Here is a 26,178-nt window from a genome sequence, read left to right on the forward strand (position 1 = left end):
AATGTCAGTATTTACGGTAGTGGGTTCTCTGTGAAGGATTGGCTACTAACACTTATTTAATACCTGAGTGTGTGAGCATCTACTTAGTAATACTATTGGTACTCTTTTTCAGAGGTGTAATAGGGTAAATACATTTTTCTAGAATGTCCTAGGAACCCAAAACCTTAAAATTTGTCAGCCATTCTCATTATTTGACATTGATAAATTGCTCTATAGCTTTAATTTGAATGATTGAATGACAGCACATCTTGTTGCTTCCCTATAGGGACCAAAATTTCCAGGAAGTCTTTTAAAACTGATTCTCTGTTTGATATGTTTTCTTCATTGGCCAATTCTTGTTTTTTTTTTCTTCTTTTGCAATTTTGGAAGATTTTTTTTTTTCTGCGTCTAGAAGATACTGAGAAAGTATTGATTCATCATATGAAATCAGACTTACATGGGAAAATTTCACCTCTGTCACCCACCCATTCCAATCCAGCACTCCCCCTCTCCATCAAGCCACAGCAATAACACTTAGTGACATTCCCCAGCCAGCATGCATCAGGAGAGCCGGAGTGGTTTTTCTCATATTTAATGCTTTCAGACCAGTTACAGCTGGTTGCTCCTGCAAGTGCCCATCTCTCATCAGAGATGCTGAAGCTCCTCTCTGAGTCCCTCAATCCTCCCCTCTGTCCAGAGATTAAAGACAAAGGCCTGACACAGAAGGGAGCCTTTGGTACCCTGCTTTAGCACTGTGACCCCATCACCTTTGGGGATTGGTCAAGCTGATGTCATTCTAGTTAATTTTTTTTTTTTTTTTGAGACAGAGTTTCACTCTTGTTGCCCAGGCTGGAGTGCAATGGAGCAATCTTGGCTCACCACAACCTCCGCCTCCCGGGTTCAAGCGATTCTCCTGCCTCAACCTCCTGAGTAGCTGGGATTACAGGCATGCACCACCACGCCCAGTTAATTTTGTATTTTTAGTAGAGATGGGGTTTATCCATATTGGTGAGGCTGGTCTCGAACTCCTGACCTCAGGTGGTCCTCAGCCTCCCAAAGTGCTAGGATTACAGGCGTGAGCCACCATACCTGGCCAGTTGTTAAATATTTTTAATATTCTCTCTTCACTAACCTTAAAACCAGTGAAAAAAATTTTACGTTTGACCTTACAGTGGCATTTGACCTTTCAATCCTTTCACCTTATTGAAACATTTTCTTTCATTCATTTCTGTAGTATTCTCTGTTCTCTCTTCTAGCCCTGTCTCGGTTTCCTTCATGGGTCCATCCTCTCCTCCTGGACATTGCACGTTGACTTTCCTCAGGGCTCAGTCCTGGGCGCTCTTCTCTTCTCACTCAAACGCTCATTTTAAGTCATTTGTTTCACACCCACAGTGTGATTTACACCTGCAAACAACAATTCACAAATTTGCACATCTGATCCAGACATCTTTACAGCCAATTATCTATTTCACATGTTCACATTTTGACATGTCCAGACTGAAATTATGAATCCTCAGCTCCCTAAACATAGTCCTCCTACTCTCTGTCCATGAATGTGCCCCAACAGTCTGTTTAGTTTCTTAAACGTAGAACTCGGGAGTCGTCTTCGACGCCCCATTCTCTCTCATCTTCCATATCCAATTTATCATTGTCATACTACTCTTCCTAAATATTCTTCAAATCTGTCCACTTCTCCATATGTTCATTTCTAAAACTTTGGTCAAAGTTATCATCATTCATCATTTATAATGTAGGATTCTGCAATAGTCAACCGTCAATTGCCCTGTATCCTTTTTCCTCTCTCGAATCTCTTCACCAACCCAGAGCTAGAAGAGAACTTTGCATGTGCAAATATGTGTTAGTCTATTCTCACACTGCTAATAAAGACATACCTGAGACTTGGTAAATTACAAAGAAAAAGAGGTTTAATGGACTCATGTTCCACGTGGCTGGGGAGGCCTTCACAATCATGATAGAAGGCAAATGAGGTGCAAAGTCACATGGTGGCCGGCAAGAGAGAGCATGTGTAGGGGACCTCCCCTTTATAAAACCATCAGATCTCATGAGACTTATTCACTATCAGGAGAACAGCATGGGAAAGATCCGCCCCTCATGATTCAATTACCTCCCACTGAGTCCCTCCCACAACATGTGGGAATTATGGGAGCTACAATTCAAGATGAAATTTTCGTGGAGACACAGCCAAACCATATCAAAATCTCATATTGCTACCCTACTTTAAACACTTGAAAGCCTTCCCATTTCTCTCAGGATAAGGACCAAATTTCTTCACATAAATTACATGACCAAGTGTTGTTTGCTCTCCTCCAGGCAAGCCTGGTAGGAGGCTCACTCTTGCTTTAGGTAGAGTGGCCACACTGAGTTTGCCTCTCCCTCTCCCACTCCTGCCCCACACATCCTTCAGATTTCAGCTCAAGTGCTGAACACTTCAAGTATGCCTTTTCTTATACCTGCTACAGGTCAGAGCACTGTTCACGTAAGGAACTACTTCTTGGCAGCACCAACCAGAGTTATAATTTTACATTTATCCGTGTGAGACTTGTTTAGTGCCTATTCTCTCATTTGTCTATAAGCTCCATGAAGGTTGGGGACTGTGCCTTTGTGTGTGTGTGTTACTGTGTCCTTGGTTTGTTCTTGTATTTCTAGTGTGCTCTCTGACGCATCTAAGGTGCTCACTGTCTATTAAATCATTAATAAATATTTACTAAGGTGTTTTTTTCTTCCTCTGTTAAATAAGCTCTCTGGATTATTTTTAGTAAACATCCATATTTTATTCAGGCCTTGATAATTATGAGGTATTTTTTCCTCATGTGTGCATATTTTTGTCCTTGAATGTGAGAAATAGATGACAGGCTTAGTTCTCATTCTGTTTTGTATCATTTGGAATCCCTTCCACATGGAGGGCCTATTAACTTCAAAGGAAGCTCTGCACATGGAAAAGATACACAGGAAAAAAGTGAAAAAAACTAGAGCCCTGATTTTCATCATGGTTAATGGCCTGGATCTTATAGTGGTTTAGGTGAGTAAACTCTGAGAATAAACAGCTCACTCTTAGTGAACTCTTAGAAATAACTGTACATGTGGCAGAAATAATGCATATGCAGGCATTTGAGCAAATTCTGGGAAGCAATAAGAAGAGAAAAAAATCTTTAGAAATAATTTTAAGAATCAAGATAGTGCGGAAGCCTAGTAAGCCACAGAGGCATAAAAAATGCCCTCATTATGTGAGCATAGGCTAATGTTTTAGAAGTGAAACTCAGTGAGAAGAAGTTTCTGGTGCTTTTGCAAGGCAGAATGAGTAGATGATGATGAAGGCACTGTAGTCATTGTAGATTTGGGAAGTCCAGAAAAAAGTGAGAAAGGGACTCCTTTAGTTGCATGATGAAATTCTTTTGCAAAACAGTAACTTGGAGTTCTGTTTAATTTATAAAATATTTGTTAGTTGGTTACAATTTAAACTATGCCTGTGTTATTAGGTAGAGGTTGGGATTTACAGAGGAACCAGGGAAACAGAAAGTTATTAATTTTTTGGCAGCTGTATTTTAAAAAGCAGGGGTTCGATATGAATATTAATTATTGGCTCCTTATTTTCAATCAGTTTTTATTGAACACTATTAATGTTTTCAGTCAATCCAGTCAATTCCTTATTTAAAACAGTCAGGCTTCTTTCATCACAGTGATTTCCCATATACTACTTCAGAATGCTTTCTTTTTATGTTGTGCTGTTAGGTTCTTTCACTACTAGGTTGCTTATAATCTGTTTCAGTTTTTTCCAACATGCTGTGTTCATTATACATTAAAGGGAATCTCGAGAAACTGCCTCTTTTAAACAAGCAATAATGTGATGCCAACTTACTTTTTTAATAACATAAGTATTATAGGAAAATAGGAAAAATACAGGGAAATGAAAGGAGGAAATAAATAGAACTTTGTGTTTTACCATCAAGTTTCAATCATAGGTAACATTTTGATATATATTACAATTTCTCCCCTGTCCTTACAGTAACAAATATAACTGAAATAATAGCATACATATAATACTAATAGGTACTAATCTAAATCCTTTACATATATTAACTCATATGATTCTCATAACAACTCTACATTATAGGTATTATTATTATTCCATGTTTCCTATGAAGAAATTGAAGCAAAGGGAGGTTGTTCCCTTTAACTGACCCAATGTCACCCAGGCAGCAACTACTGAAACCAGGAGTCAATCCCAGATAGTCTGACTCTAGGATCCTGCTCACTATTAGCACACCCTAACAAAAATATTTTTCTCACATCATGTACTAGGCATTTTTGTTTAGCTTAATTTAACATCAGAGGATTATGCCACAACCTGTAATCAGTTTCCTGTTAGGAAAATGGGTTGCTTCCAATTGCTTGCCATTAGATGCCATACTGTAGCCAACATCCTTGTATGTGTGTGTGGGTTAAGGGTGGGGGCTCTGAAATCAGTCCACTAGAGAGGTTTTATTTTATTCAAGTGCTAAATCCTCTAAGTGTGCTCTGCAAATTGGAGTAAAATGGCAAACAGTGCGGAAGCTCCTGCAAGGAAGACCTGTTTATTACAAACATGGATTTGTCAGTTAAATAGAAGTGCAATCTCATTTTCCTCGCCTATCAGGGAGGAAAATGCTCCCTCCCTCACAGGATTATTATGTGGATTAAAAGAAATAATATGTGTGAAGTTCTTAGCATAGTGCTTGGCACTGAGTAATATTTAGTAAATGTTAGCCATTGTTACTATTCCTGAATTTCTAAAAATGGAGTCAAATTATATCCTTTGCCTATTTTAGATACTTAGGAAACTCATTTCCTAGAAGGTTAAAACCAGGAAGTAACATCCAAATGTAAAAAAGTCACTTAGCCAATTCATTCATATTAGTAACAATTGATTTTGCAGAGTCTTGTAGAGTCTTGAAAACAAAGAAAAACAATCTTTCATCAAATATTTGATTATTTTGTGTCTCAATTTCACTGTTCTTTAAATCCCTTTATATATACTTCATCTTATTTTCTTGTTTTCACAACTTCTTTATCCCTGTCATAGCATTAGTTCATCAGATGTGAAAATCTATTTTCACCATATAGCTGGCCACTTACAAGTCACACCTAGGCATATTTGTGGTGGCCCTCACTTGTGTTTCTGGGGCCAGGGTACCTGGCACAGTGCCTGATCTATCATAGGCATTCAGGAAATACTGGATGACTGACTGATAAGTTTCTTAGGTGAGAGAGACTTTTGAACACTTTCCTGAATTGAACTTGTCCCTGAAAACTGCAGGCATGACCCCCTTCCTTCCACTGTTAGAGCACACACCCTCTGTGGGCAGGCGAGTTCCCTTGATGAATGGGGGCAAGAATGGCAGAAAGATAGGCCCAGGACTACACTTCCCTGTTTATCCGTCCAGATCAATGTGAGAAGTCACTTTATTCCTCCTGGGGAGGACTGAGTGAGGAAACAACAGGAGTGCCTCTCCATTCCTCAACTCTCAGTGGTATTGCTCCATCTTCTCCCACTTTTTATTCCATTGGGTTTAATCCTTATTCTGGTGGCCAACCAGGGCTGTGGCTATCCCTTTTTGAGGTAAGAAGTCAACGCTCTATCAGTTCTGCTTCTACCTTCTTGACACCGCTCCCCCAAAGCTAATCATGGCTCCTATGGGCATCCTCTTAGCACCAGTAGTGGACAGAAGGTTCTGAAAGGGGTTAAAGCAGTGCATTTGTAGAGTCCACTTCAAGGCCAGCCTATGCACAAGGTTACATGTTTGCTCCTTATTTCTTGTTTCGAATTATGTTCAGACATGCTGTTTCTATAGCTTATCAGAAATTCTGCAATGATCAAATGAAATCATTAATATACATTAATAATAAAATATCAACAAACTGGACATGGGAATTTTGTGAACCCCCTCCTCAATATGAATATGAATCCTCTCCTACTGTGAAGTTCCTAGATATGAAAGTTCAAGAATTACATTCCCAAAGCTGTTTTTAAGAAGTTAGCTTTGCTACCATGCATTTACCATCAAGGGGGAAAGCCATCTATATGCATACTCTTGGAGAAGGACACTTGAAACATGGCTGTCTAGTGCAAAATTCAGGAATTTGCAGGGACCACAGTTCCAGTTACCCACCAGGATATTTTTCAGTTACCTTCCTTTTCCATACAGCATATTCAAAACCTCCTAATTTTTACTTTCCTTTCTCCTTTACATTTCTCCTCCTGCCTCCTGTTACAAAATTTACTGGTCTAAGAAGCCTAGGCTTCCTGAGGGGACATTCTCCCCTCTATCTCATGAATCCAGAGCCAGCTGGAGAGCGTGTGCTTAGGAGAAGAGTGAGTGGGGTGGGGGAGACCCTTAAGTCTATAAATAAGCCACACCAGTTAAGGTTAGCTCTCCACAGTTCCCTTCTTGCCCTGGCCCAGAGCACAGAATGGCACTGATGGCAGCTGATCTAACCCTTCCTTCCTAGGCCTGGCGCTAACAGGTTAACACTAGAACCTATAGAGTGCATTGTGGTACGTACAGACCTCAGCTACCTTATAGTATAAAATTAGGAAATCTGGTTCACCTCTCGAGGCCTGCCAGGCCCGTAAATGGGAAGACTCTTTTCCCTATAGTTAAATCCCTGTCTCAGGCATGCCATAGAAACGAGTCTGCTAGCCAAATTCAAGGCCAAGTAACCTGTATCCTGAGGATGCCTGTGCTCGCAAAGGTAGATCTTTTCTAAACAACTTGGTGACTGGACTGTCCATTGCCTTCGAGGAGCCCATGCAGCTCCCCAGAATTTGGCCAGGTAGGCTCCGAGATATGTGAACTACCTTTATAGAAGCAGCTGCTCATCTACTGAGAAAGCCTAGGTATAAGCTTTTGTAATCTACCAAGATCAAACTATCTAACAGTGCATGGATTACAACCTTTATCTAGGCTGCAGCAGTTAAAAAAAAAGACAGTTGCATAGCTGAAAAAAACTTGCATGGTCGACCATAAGCGAGATCAAGGTCAAACCCCCTGCTCACAGGGTTCAAGACCTTGGCCACACTAGAAGTCTTCCACATGTACTTTTGTCTTCCCATGATTTTATTCCTTGTCTCTGTATTAATTTTATGATCCAATATGTCAGCCAGATGTTGGGGTCTAAACTTACCCGTAACATACAGGTTTTGCTGACCTTGACAAAACCTGTTTTCTCATAGCATAGAGGAAACTAACAGAACACATATTCCCTTAGGGTAGGCTCATCACCAAGAGAAGAGGCTGGGCTGTTCCACTCTTCCCATTGCTGGTCTTGCAGTTGCTTTCAAAGTTTTCCTATTTGGCAAAAGAAGCTTGGGTGATATTTATGGGCAATAAATTTTAAAAAAACAGTTTGTCTCCAGCTGAACAAATGAGAACATGCCCTTTTAGCTCTCAAGGTCCTTTCTAGTCATATAATTATGGATTTGCTTGTTCTTGTTTACTCAAATACTCAAAACAGAATTTGATATCCAAATACTAAGAAGATGTAAGTGGCTGTTGTAGTGAATATTGATAGATCTATTTTGGCAGTTTTAAATTTGAATATAAAATTAACATTTTATATTTTATCTTTCTCTGTGAAGGGCCTCTACCACTAATCCTATTTGTCTTGGCATTCTTTTCAAATTTTATTTAGTCTTTGACTTCTGTTCCCACTTACTTTCCTTTTTCTTTTCTTTTTATTAATTTCCCCTTATTGGTCTTACTCCTTGTGGTCTGACTATTTTTCCTGAATGTCTGCCTTTTCTTATCTCATTCTATTGTTTTACTTTGATTTTGTGGCTTCTCTCCCTCAATTCCTTAGTGAAAAGTACATTAGGAATTGTTCTTTCTAAAATCCTATTTTGAGCTGATTGTTATCAGAAAAACAAGTCCACTTGTGGCAAATGTGCTTCCTTTATTGTAAAAGAAAGGGCTGGGATTGGATTAGTGCTTCTTAACCTTTTTATGATGGCAGCTTAATTGCTGACAGCATCCAGTGCTGAACTCACTTCCATGGGTACCTGGTAAGGGATGTGGGTCATGTTTCTTCACAACATGGCAGGTGTAATCTCCTTTTTCTCTTCAAATTAGAAAGCATATTGCATTGCAAGTGATATAATGTCATAGGGATAATCTTAAATATATTCTAATTATTTTTATGTCCATTCTTTGAAAATTTTAACTGTTATTAGTAACATAATTGTCCTGTAGCTCAGTTGACTAAATCCACTGGACTAAATGATGTTTAATATCCTTTTCAGCTACAACATTAAATGCTTCTAGAAATAGTGGTGCATCTTTGAGGAATGAATCTAATGGTGCCAGTAAGATCAGGCAATTTATTTAGCATCACATCAGCTTAAACTCTGAAAACTCCATTCTTGTCTTCATTTACACAGTATCTACTTTTTTTTTTTTTACTTCATTGGACTCATTCCTTTTATCTTCTCATTTTCTACCTCTCCACTGGCACCTCCTGACCTTATTTCTCTGCTTGACCTAGATTGAATGGATGATCACCTGAATTACTCTCTTGCCTAAAACCTTCAACATCGTTACACTTCCGTACTTAGGTCACCTGGATTCAGAAACTCAGAACCCTGGATCAATTCCCATTTGTCATCTTGTTTTCTACATCAGGTGTGCAAAGTGCTGCTGGAAAAGAGAACACAACTACGCTGATTGTGTCCCTGCGAGTTTGTTCTTCGTTCTCAGCTTTCAGCCATTTAAGAAAATGAATTCTAGTTGTACCCACTCTCACTCAACTACTGGTTGCCTCAATATCACTACCTTCAAGCCTTCCTTCCAACTTCATACTCTCACTCTCCCAGATAATTTTGTCTGCTTTGTCAACAGAAATGGAAAGATCAAATATAACCTTCCTAAACCTCCTACTTTGCTCCTCGCAAAGGGCTTACGTCCACCCTTACTCTCTCAACCTCCCCGGCCTCACAAGATGAGGCAGCTTTATTCCTATTCAAGGCTAGACCCTTCTCTTTACTGTTCATGTTATCCACTCCTATCTTTGTCCTTGTATCCTCTTTATTGTATCGCCAACCTCTTACTCTCTACTAATTATTATTATTATTATTGTTATCGAGGCAGAGTCTCGCTCTGTTGCCCAGGCTGGAGTGCAGTGGTGCAATCTTGGCTCACTGCAACCTCCGCCTCCTGTGTTTGAGTGATTCTCCTGCCCCAGCCCTCAGAGTAGCTTGGGACTACAGCACCCGCCACCATGCTGGGCTAAATTTTTGTATTTTTTGTAGAGACGGGGTTTCACCATGTCAGCCAGGATGGTCTTGATCCTGATACACCCGCCTCAGCCTCCCAAAGTGCTAGGATTACAGGTGTCAGCACTGCGCTCGGCCCTCTCTACTAATTATGAATCAATAAACATGCTGAATTGTTGCCCATGCTAAAGAAAGAAAGAAAGGAGAGAGAGAAAGAAAGAAACCTAAAACCAAACAGCTATCACCACCATCACCTCCTTTGACCCTGTGACCTATTCTGGTTTTAACTGTCTTCCATTTCCTCTGGGAAGAGCTCTCTCCAGTCACTGTCTCCATTTTTTGTTTCCTATTCACTTTTCAACTCAATGAACTCTGACTCCTTGTTCCACCACCACACTGGCATAGCTAAAGACACTGTGATGTCTGCATTGTACTGTCATATCCCTTTCTGTGCTGAATTTGACACTTCCAACCTCACACTCCTTGAAATTCACCTTGCCTTTAGCTTCCATGATCTTATTGCTTTTGTTTCTCTGACATTCCTTTTCAGACTCTTGTGACTACCTCTGAAGTGTTGGTATTTCTCCCAGGATTCCATCTTGAACCACTGCTAATTTGCTTGGAGTTTTACTGCTACCAGTGTATGTGCTGAGGACTTGCAAGTCTATACCTCCATCCTAACCTCTTCCTTTTGCTTCAGAGGTCAGATCACACCCTATCTGTGTTTCCTACAGCTACCTCAAAGTCAGTGTAGCCTTTGCTGAATTTGTCAACTCCCCCACTTTCCCAAACTGGGTCTTCTTCCTCTGTTCCTTCTGAATTTTAGAATGGTTGGTTTTAAAAGTTGGTAGCTGCGATAGTTTCAGAATCATTCTAAAACAGCACACAGTTCAATAAAAATATAATGTAAGCTACATATGTAATTAAAAAATTTCTGGTAGCCACATTAAAAAACAAAAAGAAACAGATGAAATTAAATTTTACAATGAATTTTATTTAGCCCAATATATGTAAAATACATTTCGACATGTAATAATTGTTTTAAATTAATGAGATATTTTACATTATTTTTTGTATTAAGTTTTCAAAATTCAGTGTTTATTTGAACACTTATGGCACATCTTAATGGAAACTAGTCAATAGTGCTCAACCACCATATGTGGTTAGTGGCTAGTGGCTACACTATTATCTAGTTCTAGTCTTTCCCCTCACTAATCCCACTCTCATTCACTCATAAATCCTGTTGATTTTACCTCCTAGATATTTCTTCAGTAGGTTCATTTCCTTTTAACTTTATACATCATGGCTTTAATTCATATCCTGGCCATATTTCACTTGGGTTATTGCAATGGCTTTTATAACCTAGTTTCTCTGTTCCAGGGAGCATGCGAGATCCGTTGAAATGCAGGGTACTATAGTAAGATATCTACTGATATGTATTTTTAACGAGAAAATAAGAAAGCTCAGATTCATATTTAATATTTATTATACATACTGATGCCAGCACCCTTGCTCTGCATCTCTGATAAAATGAAATAACTAGTATATTTTCATTGAGTGGTACGATTAGCATGCTACTTGTAAGCCCTGGTAGGGTGAGTAATGATCTTAGTGTGAAATAATTTAACCAGCTCCTTCTTACTCAAAATTATTACATAGATGTGATCATTTACTCCAAGGAAAATAAAGTTTGATTGTATGTGTGCATGCGTGGGCTTCAAGCTTTATTGTGAATAAGAATCACCTTGGCAACATATTTAAATGTAAATTTTTGGGTTTCATATATATACATTCTCATTCATTTGGAATGGTAGGTGGCCCAGGAATCTGTATTTTTATAAAGCATTTGAATGATTGTAATATAACTGATAGAAACCATACTGTATTAGTCTGTCTTCATGCTGCTGATAAAGACATATCCGAGACTGGGACGAAAAAGAAAAAGGAGTTTAACGGACTTACAGTTCCACATGGCTGGGGAGGCCTCACAATCATGGTGGAAGGCAAAGAGGGGCAAGTCACATCTTACATGGATGACGGCAGACAAAAAGAGAGCTTGTGCAGGGAAACTTCCATTTTTAAAAACATCAGATCTTGTGAGACTCATTTACTATCATGAGAACAGTGCAGGAAAGATCTGCCCCCATAATTCAGTTACCTCCCACCAGTTTCCTCCCACGACACATGGGAAGTGTGGGAGTTAAAAGTCAAGATGAGATGTGGGTGGGGACATAGCTAAACTATATCACTATACTATACTATCACTATACTTTTCAGTATTGGTCTGTTCTTTGTGAAGTAGAGAGTTAAAAAGTCATGGAGAAAACTGCATTAGCCCAGACCAGAGAGGGATGCTAAATGGGGGTTATAAAAGCAACAGCACACTGAAATGGAAATTGGGCACAAAGGCAATGCTGAAACAGGGAATCAAGGGTGACAGGGGCTGGAAATATGTAGAGAGGCTTGGAAGACAATGATGAGAACCTTGGTCTATTCCATAATTTTCTCTGGGATTGGCCCTCCTTCTTCAACTAGAAAAGTTAATAGCAATATAAAAATGAAATCTGATTATTAGGATATTTTCATCTTTCTTTAGTAACTGACATTCATTAGTTTTTCAATAAGTAATTTTTAAACATTTCAGGATGTCAACATATTGAGGAATTTCAGTGTAGGACAGTTTTTGACCTTAGAACAATATCATCCAATTGCATTTAGTATTTCATTTCTAGTTCTATGACAACAAAATTATCTTGTATAGAGGACATGGTAAATGATGTCCTCTGGATAACAGAATTTAACTTCACAATAACTCTGAGGAGAAAAAAACCTCACATTTTTCCTTAAATTATATAAATACTTATCCATAAATAATTTCTGTTAAATCTATAATCCAAGTTGTTAATGTTTTAAAACTTAAAACCTGTTTAAAAAATTTTATGAAGATGCTACATGTTTTGTAATATGGTAGAGAACAACCAGAAGATTTAAACTTCATAGATTTAAAATTTTACAATATGCTGTTCAAATTATAAATTAAGACTATTAAAAACACCAAACTTTTCATTTTAGTTTATTATTTCATCTTTCTCCTTCAATCAGCCTTATTTAGCGCCAACAAGGGGCTAACTGATTGAATTGAGTTTCTTCTTTTCATCATTTGCTGGCAGGTCTCTGGTGGAAATCCTAATGGGCTGCAAACTAGGCAAACAAATGGGCCAGTAGGCTGGAAGTGGGGAAGGGACAGTGGGTATGGAGAGTCTATTGTTCATCCAATCAACTAAATATGTTTTAAATGTAGCAACAATGCCATAAGTAGACCTCATACAGTCTATTAGTTTGCCTCACTTCATTCTTGTTTCAGTCACTCCACTTCGACCATTGATAAGTCTGAGATTTTTATTCCATTCATTGACAGGAGAGACTTCCCTTCACTCATCTGCACTTTTGGAAGATAAATTCTCTTGAATAACTCAATGGAAGTTGAGTTTGGAGGGAAAATACTATTTTTATTGCAATTAATATCTTGTTTTTAACTTCTCTTAGTCCAAGATGTCTAATCTCCATTGGCTTTTGTTAAACTAAACACCTCTGCTGATTTCTGCTTTTTCGTAGGTGATTCGCAAGGGGTGGCTCACCATCAGCAACATTGGCATCATGAAAGGCGGCTCGAAGGGATACTGGTTCGTCCTTACTGCAGAAAGCTTGTCCTGGTATAAAGATGATGAGGTAAGTCACAGAGAGTGACAAAGTTTTCTCGTTAAAGTATTTCTCATTTTAAGTTAATTGATATTATTATACTATGCAATTTTGAGACACCAGTGGTTTTCTTTCAGTGAGATTAAGCTTGGAATGTTTGTTTTAAAAAGCACTATTATTTTCTTATAGATTTAAAATTTTACAGTATTCATCCAAATTTCTGTTTCTTTTTTGTTTATTTCTTTGCTGTAACCATATATTTGCTTACCTGAAGAAATGGAGGTAGGCGTCAAAGTTGAAAACCTCCTTCTTTATAGTCATGTCAATGTACTGGTACAGTGAAAACAATTTTCATTAAAGAAAGTGTTGAAAGACCCAAGGTCATATAACATTTTAAGAGTGAAATTAATAATATTGATGCAGAGTTAATAAAGCATTTTGGAATTGTTCCTGTGACATCTGTCTCAAATGAAAGGCTTTTAAGAATGTCCACATCGCTAGTCTTCAAGTGAGTCTCAGATCATTGTTTATACAAATTTTGTTCTTTGAGAATTTGATATCTATGTAAAAGCATGAATTATGGTAATTATAGTGTTCTGGTTCATGTTAGATGTTAATAATTTTGGTCCTGTGACTTACTACTCATTTAAATTTGATAGCTATAAAACTGCAAACAAAAAACTCATATTAGTCTTACAGAGCCATTTAAGTGCTAGAAATTGATACCATTAAATGTGAGGGAGCACAGATAGAAATTAAACTATGTCTTGAAATTTTTAATAGCCCTGGTCTGACCTGATAATTTTTTGGTACTTATAATGCGGCATGCAAACATTAGATAAGGATACTCTGTGATAGCAAAACTATGTACAGGTGAGATTCTCAATTTCATGTGGCCACGAAGCGCATGTGTTTCAAAGTTAAAAGTTTTTCCTATCTTAGCCTGACATCTTTTGAAAGCATTACAGGGTGCCTTTGTCATTCCTTGGAGGAAAAGTTTCATGTCTTATATAGTACTTTTCATTTCTCAGTAGATCTGTGTGTAATAGTATGTTGAAAAATATTGGATGATCGGTTGATTGCCACTAAACTTTCTGCAATAAGGGAAATGAAATCCTATAGAAATGTCCAAACAAAATGCTGTTTAAGAGCTTGTATTTAAATTTTTATGTCATTGACCATAGTCAAAAGCAGATTTGGTCACTGTGATAGTATGAGGGTTAGCAATGGTTTCTTTCCTGTGCTGGCTGCTTAGCTAGCTCTGTCATTCTGTGGGAAGCTCTAGTTTTAACATAGCTTGAGGAGCTCAGAGACACTCCCCTAGATGTAAAAATCACTAAATAGATGATCTTCTTTGCTGTTCAGTTGTAATAAGGTATCTTCTATTAGATATATTTTCCCTCCAAGGATTTAGATGATAATTTATGTGTATTTAAATACGTGTAAACTTTGGGACCTTTCTCAGTTACACAAGGCCGCAGAAAATATTTTACTAAGGAATCATAACAATGATGGCTAGTGTTTTATATGTATTAATTAACTCATTTAACCATATTCAGCCTTAACTACTACTATTCCTATTGTTGATGAGAAAACTGAAAACAAAACCTTTTCTTAAAAAAGTCTTTTCTACAGGACTATTTTCCTTATTGCAGAACATTTAGTCTTGGCGAGGATAACAAACTTACCAAAGTCACACAGCTAGTTGGTGGCAAAGCAGAAATTTGAATCCAGGCTGTTGAGCTCCAGGGCCTATGCTTTCAACCACAAATAAAGGCAAGAATCCCAGAGATGCCTGGAGTTGTCCAAGCCAACCTCATCCCACAGAGGACTTATGAAGATGAATTCCAGGCATCTCAGCATTGACATGTTCCTGGGTGTTAGCAGCAGAGACACTGAAGACTCTGGAGTAGCTACTGCTGTTGGAGTGTGGCATTAGTCTGGCTGTTTGAGTCCTGAAAATAAGCCCATTGGAAGGCATAAGATGCTCTCTGTAGGGAAGGAAGAAGCTTTGAAGGCTTGGTGAGCTCATGGTTATTGGCTCATCTCCTCCCCTCCAGACTCAGGATAATTCTTTACAAAATCACTGCCCTTGTAGCTTCCTCATGAGTACTTGATTACAACAAATGGAAAATAAATATGCACAGTTATAATATTAACCAAGTGCCATGAATAGTCCTGCTCTGTGTGCTGTGTATAACCAAGGTATGGTATGGAGGGTAGTTGGGGGTAGGTGAGAGTGGAAATGACCCTTGAAATAAATAGAATTATTTAGATGAAGAAACTCTAGGAAAGGGTAGTTTCATCCATTTAGATCATTTTAAGAAAGAGGAAATGACAAAGTTACTGCTCTATGGAGCTGACAAGCAAGTAGACTAGTAATACAGTATCAGATAGTAAATGCTCTGAAGAAAATAAAATGGGGCATTGAGTTAGAAAGTGATAGGGGAGGGGTCTTTAGATTTGGGTGACTGGAAGGAAGTACCACTTGAGCAGAGACTGAGATGATGAGCTGTGCAGAAGATTGTGCTGAAGAATATTCCAGGTAGAGGGAATAGTAAGTATAAAAACCCTGGAGATGGGATCCAACAGGAAGTCTGTGGCTGTAACATAGGAACGGTGGGGGAGAAATGCAGGAGATAAAATCAGAGGTACCAGTGGATTGGGGCCTTATCAGTCCCTACCCAATGGTTTGGATTTTATTACAAGGATAATTGAAAATGATTGGAGTGTTCCAACAGGTTGTGACATGATTGGATTGATGGTTTAGAAAGATTGCCCTGGCTGCTGGATTGTGCATAATAAGTGGGATGGGGTGGATGTGTGGAGGGAGTGGGGATGGCTAGCATGGAAGAAGGGAGACCAGATTGGAAACTCTGACCATGGTCCAGGCAAGAGAGGATGGTGGCTGGGTAGTAGCTGGTGGTGAGGGCGCGGAGCACTTAAGTTCAAGGTAGCAAATTTATGGGCTACACACAGCTATGATTGAGTCAGTAGCTTCTGTTACTCATTCAGAACTCTCAAGAAACAAGACAGGAAGTTCTCATCATTAAGATCATCACTGAAACTGAAAGCTGGCCTTCGTAAATTTTAGCAGGTATAATGATTAGGGGGAATACTACTTGCAACCACAACTCAAACTCAATGATGATCTTAATGAGGAGGATCATCACCATAATGGCTAACAGTTATTGAGTATTTATAGTTCACTGAGCACATTATTTACATTCTCCATTTTAGAGATGAAGAATTGAGGCTCAAAGAGAGTGAGTAACTTAGCCAGGTGCTAAGTGTCAGTGCTGTGCTCTTAATCATCTGAACATTTCCCAACAATTACTTTCTGAACACTTGTTATGTACCAGGCACTGTCCTAATCACTAAGGATAAAATGATTAGCAAGGAATTCATGGTACCTATTCTTATGAAGTCTCTTTCCCAATAAAGCAAACATACAAATAAATAGGAAAACCTAGCAGATGCTGATTACAGGCTAGGAAGAAAATAAAGCCAGTGATGAGTTGACATAGAGTGTCTGGGATAGAGGACACAGGTAGGGGGTACTTTACATTGGGTGGTCAGAGAAGGTTTGTGTTAATGTTCTGAGGCAGGATTGAGCCTGATGAATTTAAGGAGTGTAATTAAGTCCAGTGTGACTGGAGCAAAAAGATAAAGGTACTCTAAAGATGAGGATTTTGATATTAAGAATGATGAGAAGTCTTTGAAGTTTTTAAGCTGGAGAGTCACATGATAAGATTTGAATTCTTTACTGATTCCTTTGGTTGCCTTGTGGAGAATGGATTGGAAGAGGGCAAAACTGGACTGGGGAGTTACTAGAAAGCTATTGCTGTCTACATCTATTGTGGTCTGCATAGATAACGGCAGCTTGGACTGGGATGAGTTGTTAGAATTTGATAAAAATGAATGGATTTAAGAGATGTTTTTGGAAGGTGAAAATTGACATGAACAACTATCACACATGCTGAGAGTTGCAGCAAACTGTAAGCCTCTTGAGACCAGGAGCCATTGTTTGTTCCCTGTCCTACCACCAGGGGACATAGCACTGTAGGGGCACCAACTAAATATTGATTGAATGAAGGTGTCATTGAGCAAATGAATGAATAAATGCAGCATAATAATTAATCACATCCTGGCATATCAAGTGTCAAAATTAAATTATTGAATTACAGAATAAAATTACCATTAAAGATAGATTGTCTTAAATTGTCTTAAATTTTGTTAATTTTCATCAATGAAGGTTAGTGTTTTTTTGTTTTTGTTTTTGCTTGTTTGTTTTTTATCCTCTGACTATATAAATGTGACTTCCTGGATTAAAAATCATTTAAACACAAAATTAATTTCCCAATGTTGTTTTCATACATTGCCCATATATGTTGTACAGTTTTGGAGAGGGATTTAGTAAAAAGCGAGATGTGAGAATAATACAGAAACTGTCATTTCAAAAGTTTTTTGAAATGGATTTTTGATCTAGATAATTTTACATTAATACTTTAAAATCAGACTTGAAAAAAATGATGGCTTTTCTTTAACTTATGTCTAAAATGTGAATTTTAGGAGAATGGGAGACTGATTCAAGGAGAAAAGAGCCTTATTTTTCTCAAAACCAATGAGAAATGTGTTTTAAAAATACATAAATGTGTAAATTTTAAGAGATAATTCAAATCTCTGAAGAAAGGGAACTGTTAATTTATGTATAATAAAAGCACTTAGTCAATATTTCTTCTATTTCTATAGCCCAGTGTGTAAAGATTTAAATCATAATGAGCTACTCCTAGGCAAGCAGAATAATGCAACATAGGCATTTCCAGTGGAAATCTGCTAACCTTATACTATTGAGGAAAACCCAACATCTGCATTGAAATAAGGACATTCTTTGGACTCTTAAGAAATTACAGGCCTCATTTTTGTGGGTTGAAGTGTTTGGATAACTTGATAAGGAGATTATATAATTCCCTTATAGGGATATTTACTTAGCATTGTTTTCATTTTGTAACAATAACAAATGACAAATGTAACTTCAGAAATAGGAAACAAAATGACAGTTATATCCCTGGATGATCAAAGTTGTGAGATCAAGAAGTTATAGAAATATTCAGCTCTCTTTCTAGTTTCACTTATACTTTTAAGATTGTGCATATTTCCTACCAGATCTGCACACTCCCTGTGGCGGAAAAGGTCAGCGTCGACCCCGTGAACACTGTTCACACTCCTTCGTTAGGTTGTTTAGTTAGCCAAAACTTAAGATATTTTCACAAAAGTCCCAGTAAATATTGAACTCTAATCCACTTATATTACTTAAAATTCTGCATGATCACAGTTGTATATTTTTTTTACATACATGAACTATCTGATGTTATTCTTTTTTAATATAGGATTATTCATACAAATATTTCCATGTTCTGGCATTATCTAAAGATTTATAATTTTGAGAAAAAGAGTATTATTCAATAAATCATAATGGCAAATCCTATTCCAAATTTATTAAAAATAAGTTTAGATTTAAACCCACTCCCCTATGTGCATTATTTGTCCTACTCAAAAATTTATCCTGGAAGAGCAATATTATCCTTTATAATTACCCTTTCCCAGAAGAGAAAAATTTTTAAATGTGCCTCATTTAATGACTTTAAAATACATACAAAACATTCTTTCAAGCATTTTTTTTGAAAATTGAGTAAAAAATGTTTAACAAAAAAGGTGTTAACTTTATGTTTTGAGGAAAAATGTTGAAAATATTATCCTGGAGTGCCTCACTTTAGGATGACTCTGCTGCCGTCCTAGCTTTCCCTTTGGAGTCTGAAGGACGGGTGTAGTCTCCTTAATGTTCTGGCTAGGTCATTGTCTCATTCTGGGAGCTGTCAAGCACTCTCCTGAGACTGCCTTGCAGGGTCCAGTAGAATAATTCCATACGTGAACTCTCATAGGCAGCATTTGCAACAGGTGGTACAAGGCATTTAAGATTGGGTAGAACGATGTCGATATTCTGTGAGTAATTTTTATATTGTCTTCCTGTTTATATTCTACATTTTAGAGTATTGTTTAGGACTTTATTTGCTAGTAATGAGACTTTTATTTAAGGTAAAAATCTGCATCGTGCAATGTATCTTGCAGAAGCAGAGATGAATTTTAGCAGATGACATATTGCCATAAGACAAGATTGTTTAAATGAGAGAAATTTAACTTTAATCATATTTGTGCTTTGTAGTTTTGCCCCATCATTCAGTTTTTTATTTAAAGAAACTATAATGTCAGGTTTGGTTAAAATATCATTGTCAGAAAATTTGAAACTCACTGGGCTCTTAGCTTTAAGACTGAGACTTTCATTTTAAAAACAAAACAGCTGAATGAAAAATAGTTTGCTTTAGTTCAGAATACATACCTAAAGTGTTTAATTATTAAATGTGAAAAAAGTTTTGAGTAGCTTTGTGTTACATTTTTTAAGCTTGACCAGAATCTTTCTAAGAAAGATGAAAATTAATTTTAAGTACTGAAGCTAAAACATGTTAATGAACTAAATAAAAGTTGACACATTTCTAATTTTATCCATCTTCCCACCTTTTACCCTTAAGTATTTAAAATATTCGTAGACAAAAGCCATCCCTTATCATTTCACTCCAGTTAACAGTGCATAAACTGAAGTTTGGATATTTTCTCAAAAGATGTGGCAAGATATACATTTCAAGTGCATTAACCACTTTCCTTATGCTTCTGAAGATAAATGAATTGCCTGAATATCTCAAGATCTTGAAAGTTTATAGTGATGGAAGCATAGGTTGCAAGTGAATGTGTTGGCCTTGTAAATTCTACTCCTAGAACTGTAGCATAAGCGCCTTCTTAATTAAAGAATGACACAGTCATAAATTTATGTATACCATGATGTGTGGAAGTATCAAAAATTTCAACTTTCCATATGTCAAAAGAGGAGAAACTATTATTTTAATACAGTTGAACACTAGTTAGAAATAGTAGTCTTTTCACTGTGTTTTGCCCAGACCCAGACTGGCAGAGTTAACCCATACTGGCAGAGTTAACTCAAAACACTTGATCCTTTGGAATGCTCTTTTTCTCCCTTTTCTTTTCTCTGTCTTTCCACCCTATCCCCTTATAAAAAAAAAAAAAACAAAAAAGTCATGACATAGAAAACCATACTTAGTTTATGGACAAGAATTCTTAGAATAATTTATTCTTTGTCAAGCATCAGACTGAAGTTATATTGTTTTGTTATATTGAGTTTCTATATCAATATAGGGTGCTGCAAAGCTATATACAATAAAGGTCAAGGGTAGTGATTTACTGACAACAATTAGGAAAAGAGAACTATAGAATGCACAGGAACATTTTCAGAAATGGGTTTTATTATATTTCATAGGCACCACTCACTTTACTTTTGGTGGGTTTTAATACTTGAATCAAAATAAAATAATACATGAGTTAAGTATTAAACCAACAGATTAAAACCCCAGGCCCCCGAGCCCCTCATTTTGGTTGTAGCTCTTGGTGTAGATGCTATGGTGTGAGGGCTGCTTTCTTTCAATGGCTGGTTGTCATTCAGGCTGGGTTGTCATGTGACTGCCTGTCTGTGCCTGCTGTACAGGTGAGCGGATGTTCTGCACAGCAAGTGTAGACAGGCAGACACATGACAACTCTGTCCAGCCAGGCCCTTGGTTCCTTCAGGTTTCCTTTGCTCATAGACAGATACAATCAGCCTGTTTTCCAGATTTGGTGATTTTGGAGAGTAAGGGGAAAGGGAGAAAAATACACAACATAATTAAACATTAAAACATTATGGAACTAAAAACAAGTTAGACTTTTGACTTTATTCAGAAAGTACATTTATACATTTGTTCCAAATGTGCTAACATGGATAATTTGCGTAACAGAAGACTCACATTAAAATTTTAAGGAAAAAAAGAGATTAAACACAAGGTTTATTCTTAAATCCAATTCATATTATTACTGGCCCACATGTAGTCAGAGTTCAGCGTAATTGAACCAGATGTTTTTCCTCTTTGCAAAAAACTGCATATTTTAATACTGAAGTTAAAGATAAAAACTATGTTTATACATGCTTCTTTTAGTGGATAAGTACCATAACCTTGTCCATGGAAAAGAAAATTATCATTTACATGGAAACAGCAGCCCTTTTCAAAATAATTAATGAGCCTAATGTATTTGGCAACCCAAGTTGCTGACTTTGGTATTTGATGCTTTGATAATAGGATTTTACAAGGGAATATGTTTTTACCAATTATAGGTTGAACAACAGGAACCTATTTAAATGTCTCATTTTCCTTTTAAATACAAAGTTTCTAAGTGTGGATGTGAAATCAAATTAGAGGCAATTGTGAGCTTAAGTTATCCACCTCTTAATTAACTATAGGGCCATGCTGTGAATCAAAAGGGTACAAACTGGAAGGTTGTTACTCACAGTGATGCACAGAATGTGTTTTGGATATAGTTAGTGCAGTATAGTTACAAAATAGTACCTTAAGAAAAGGCAGAAAAGGAAAATTCATTTCATATCCAAAAAATTAAAACTAGATCCTTTGAAAATTTTTCTTATAATTTATATAAGAGCTAATAGTGTTAAATATGCAGATATACAATTTAATTCTGGTGAATTGAGAATAATTATATTTTAATATCAATTATCAATTCACATCTTTAGAAGTATTAAGCAAATTCCCCTCCCCTTTTAAAAACAAAAATATTCAAATAGTCAAAATTCCAGTAAGTAGGACTTCTTAAAAAACACAGCACCAAAAAAACACAGTATTGTCCAAGGATTGTATAATTAGACATTTTCTCAAAGAACTTTAAGAAAAACAAACAGTTTGTGATTTATCTTTAATTGTAAAATTCTGAGAAAATAGCAAATAGAAACTGAATGGAAAGCAAAATAGTTTTTAGATACTGAGAAAATTACAATTTTCTACAAATCTGGACTTTTATGCAGTGATTAGATAAGGTAATGTTTTAACAAAAGCCAATAAGTGCCGTTTTCTGTGTATTTATGTAATTTCAAGAAAAAAAAATGTCTGATTCTGTTTCGGCCATCACTTCCAAGTAAAGGAACTTTTTTTTTTTCTTGACAGAATAAAAAACATGAGTAAACTTGGCTGTTATTTTTTAAATAATTACAAGGTTAGAGTATGCCAAAAACCAGTGCCTTAAAATACTATTGTGTTATTGTTGCTGCATTCAGTGCAACAGAAAGTAATTATAGAGTGATTTACTTACAAAGAGTATATTGGTGGAAATTAAAAATTACTATAATTCTTTATAACTTTTCCTGTCTCTCCAATAAATAATTTGATCCAGTTAACTCTGCTCAATTAAAGGAATGATGCATGCAACCTGAAAAAATAAAAAGAAATATTTGTGAGTTTGTATGTTATGCTTTAATATAAAACAGTTTTATTAAGGCAAGATATAAAAATTTTTTGAGCCAGAAAAACCACAACAGTTTCTCAGGGGAAAAAAAAAAATCTTGCTGAAAACAATTGTTCTACTCATAAGGCTTTCGGACAATTTATGTTTCTGATAGATTTTTAAAACACACTTACAGTAAGTATGTGACATATGCATACTTCATAGTTATGTTGAACCTGCCCCTAAACTTGTTAAAAAGATGAAAGACTGATAACCATATTGACTTTTTTTAATCTCCCAAATTATAGGTTGAATATTAGTTTATTATTACTTAAAATACTAGCTAAAACATAAAAGAGCTATTTGTATTATTACCATACCATGTAATTTTTAGTATAGTTATTACACCTTGTTTTCTTTTTGTCTTTTATTTCTTAAGGAAAAAAATGTAAGGAAAGAATTGTCTTCTAAGTCTTCTGTAGTAAAATTAAACCAAAGCAACTCCAGGAAACTGGCTGTCACACTAAGTCAAAAAATTCAAAATGAAGATTTAATTATTTTTCCTAATTTACTTCGTTATCTCTATCTATTAAAACTGATAAAAATTATTTGTAAGAGACCTTTGAAAATGAGTAAATATTTATTTCTACTTAATTTACAGAACATGAAAGTAAGAAGGGATTTGAAGTAAGAGTTTCTATGTTAACTCAGGAATTTCCTGTCTCAGATTAAAGCCTGACCTTCTAGTTATTTTAAGCCAGGATTTCTGAGTGATGGTCTCTTAGTTATTATTTTGACGTTATTGTGATGGGTGGGCTATTCTCATTAGAGCAGAGTAAAGTGCATTGTTTATAAAGAGCAGATCCCTTATAGAGTAAGTGAAAGCTTTGGCATCTCTTTACCGAGCATGGATGCTTGTGGATGAGTGAATTTTTTTGCATTACCAAGTTGTACTTTTTATATCTTATAACAGCTTAAGACTTCAACCAAAAAAGTGGGAAGAATTCTTTTATTAGGATTTTTATGCCTAAACTCTTTCCCACAGAGTGAAATACTTGGGTGGTCTGCAGGCGAGAGGTGGGGGTAGATAGTATATTTTGGTCTTTTACAAACATAAACATATTATCTGGGCCGAAAGCCCGAATGCCAAGCAGGAAGGATATTAAGCCTATTGACTAACTACAGGAAAGTGATCAGTGTGAAACTTTGTCCTATAGTAAACAGTCTTTCTTTGATTTTGAGATCTGTGGCCTAAAAGAAAAATGGGTTCGAAAATTTAAGTCCACCGTTTTAGATTGATCCTTTTCCAATTAAGAAATTATGGTGTTGAAGCTAAGGCTCTGAACTTCCTTTCTCTTAGATGGTGGAAAAGTCCTTTTAACCCAGTACCTAGTCCAATTTATCAATCATTAACATGCTAAAATGAAAAAGAATTATGAAATTTCTATGAAGCGTAGTTTGGACAGACCCTGAAACAATTTTCTCTTCATGACCATGTATAATGTTTAATTTTAATACTTACACTTGCCATTACATCCAGGGGTAGTTTTAGTTGAAGATGCTCACTGTTGGTTAGTTTCCTCTGGAATAGATTCCATGATCCCTAAAATATTTGCATATCTCCTTATAAAGTAATATGAAAATAAAATTAAACATTTTTCTAATTTACCTGGATATAGATAGGCTATAATGTATATAAATGTGGGCGTGTGTACCAGCGCATAAACTACAATCCTGCCTTCATTCAGCAGAGCTTTATAAAATGAGCTTTTACTTTTGATCTTTAATTTAGCCCATATAATTGAAAAATAAGTACTATTCCTTCTCATTTGTTAAAAGTTTGCCTCAAAAATAAGTTGCTAGAGCCACATCAAGCATGTGCAGGAACTCCTTGGTTATCCTTTTACAAAGTAATTCTTATATTTCTACTCTTGTACTTATGCCAGGGGCACCCTTATGTCCCTTCTATCTCCAGACTAAAAGTCATCCTGAGGGAGAAAATAGGTGAGGGACCCGTAGGGATTCATTTCTTTGAAACAAAAAGACCGTTTAACATAAAGAAAGAAATTGAAATTAAATATACATTAAATGAAAGCAAATTTTGAAATGTAATCATTTCTAGAGTAAAAAAAAAAAACCCAGAAAATTTGAGAAAACTTAAACATTACCAAAGTACCTTGTTAGCTATTTTTCCTCTTCAGTAATTGTATCAATTAGAAAAAATATATTTCTTGAAAAAATGAGCTCCTCTAAGTTACTTTTTTTTAGTTTTCTTATGTAAAAGAAACTATATAGATTTTTAACATCTCATTTGTTCTACTAAAAATAATTAATATGGAACTCTCCAAGTCACAATAGAAAATGAAAGGATGACTTTACTGTATCACCTAAGTGAAAGTAGCTAAATTTCTCCTTGCTGTTTATATTTTAACTAATAATCATGAATATATAAGAATACTTAATGTTTTATTTATACACATTTCGGGGTGATCAGAAGGGTAATTTTTAAAGTAAGTTGTTTTGACAAAAGAAAACTTAGAGAATCTTTTATAATAAAATATTTTGCTAAAGAGAACTTGAGTCAATTTTTGAATTGTTGCAAAATGTATAACTTAGAAAAGAATTTGTTCAGGAACCACTGTAACTTTAAAGGAGGACAAAAGAGATTACGTTTATTTTTCACAAACCCTGTAGAAGAGATGTTTTCATTATATAGAATTCTTTCGGAATAGAAATTAATGGGGGTTAAGAAAATTAGGGATGAGGCAATAACATTTTTCCAGAACTTTCTTTAAGGGACCCACCTCTACAGTTCAGCACAGATCACATTGCAATCCAGACTTGCTCTATTATTTTCTCTATTAGGATTTCATTCAGCTTGAGGGTTTTCTTCCCTCCCACCTTCCTCCCCCTCTCCCACCCTCTTTCACCTCCAGGACAGCTGGAAACTGACCAAAGAAAACTTCTGCCTTCGTTTACAAATTCCTTTTTTATCAGTGGGTTTCTAGACAAAGTGCCTTATTTTAAATGCTGAGAGAAGTGGAAGCATTGTAAGCTATAGGCAAGAGGGCTCAGCTGAGCAGCAATTATCAACTACTCTTTGATTTAAAAAAAAAAATGTAAAACAGAGATATTTACAGGGGTATCTAAAGATAGAGGTTTTTATTCCCTGATTCACTCAGTTGCTGACTCAATAAATTGTGGGTTGGTGCTCTTCTCTGGGCAAATCCCATCTGCATTGTCTGGTAGGCAAGACTTGGCAGGTTCTTCTTTTATTGTTAGGTACTATTATTCCTGTTGTTTATATTATAGAAGGAAATCTTCAGAAAAGCACTATCCATATAGCATTTAAAAACCAGCAAGTATTCTTTACTTTGGGGAAAAATGACTTCAGTCCTGGGATGTTAAAAGTTACACATACAGCCTTCATCCATATAAGTTTTTAAATCTCTGAATTATTATTAAACAATTCAAAATTAGCCTCATTAAACTATTCTTAAGTGTCTGGAATGAGTTTTTTCATATTTCATTTTGAAGTGGGAAAACCTTTAAGAAAACACTTGAATTATCTTCAGAAATCAAAAAAAAGAAAAAACAGTAAATCGCTATATACCACACACTTTTGCTCTGTTAAAATTAAATACATCTCTACCCATCACACATGTACCACTGTTTCCCTTGCATGTTAACGCAAATCATGGGCTCCCCACCTAGGTTCCCTTGGTCACAGACCAGGTGAGCAGTCAAGAAGGCCTTACCCGCTGGTCTTCCCTTCAGCGGTCTTTTCTCAGCAGTGTCCCCGAGGGCTTCTTCGTCCCTAGTGTGCAAAACCTGTGAAGAAAAAC

The 26,178-nt window shown here is 36.3% G+C and overlaps 1 protein-coding gene across 15 annotated transcripts in view; it reads left to right on the forward strand.

Annotated features, from left to right (window-relative positions):
* Nucleotides 1-26,178, forward strand: part of DNM3 (dynamin 3) — a 607,865-nt gene that overhangs the window by 286,676 nt on the left and 295,011 nt on the right. For all 15 annotated transcript variants that reach the window (XM_063627329.1, XM_063627332.1, XM_063627326.1 and 12 more), the window contains one exon: nt 12,860-12,973. In XM_063627329.1, coding sequence (XP_063483399.1) covers nt 12,860-12,973 — 114 coding nt within the window. The remainder of the gene's footprint in view (nt 1-12,859; nt 12,974-26,178) is intronic.

Source organism: Symphalangus syndactylus, chromosome 12 (assembly GCF_028878055.3).
Source record: "Symphalangus syndactylus isolate Jambi chromosome 12, NHGRI_mSymSyn1-v2.1_pri, whole genome shotgun sequence".
NCBI lineage: Eukaryota > Metazoa > Chordata > Mammalia > Primates > Hylobatidae > Symphalangus > Symphalangus syndactylus.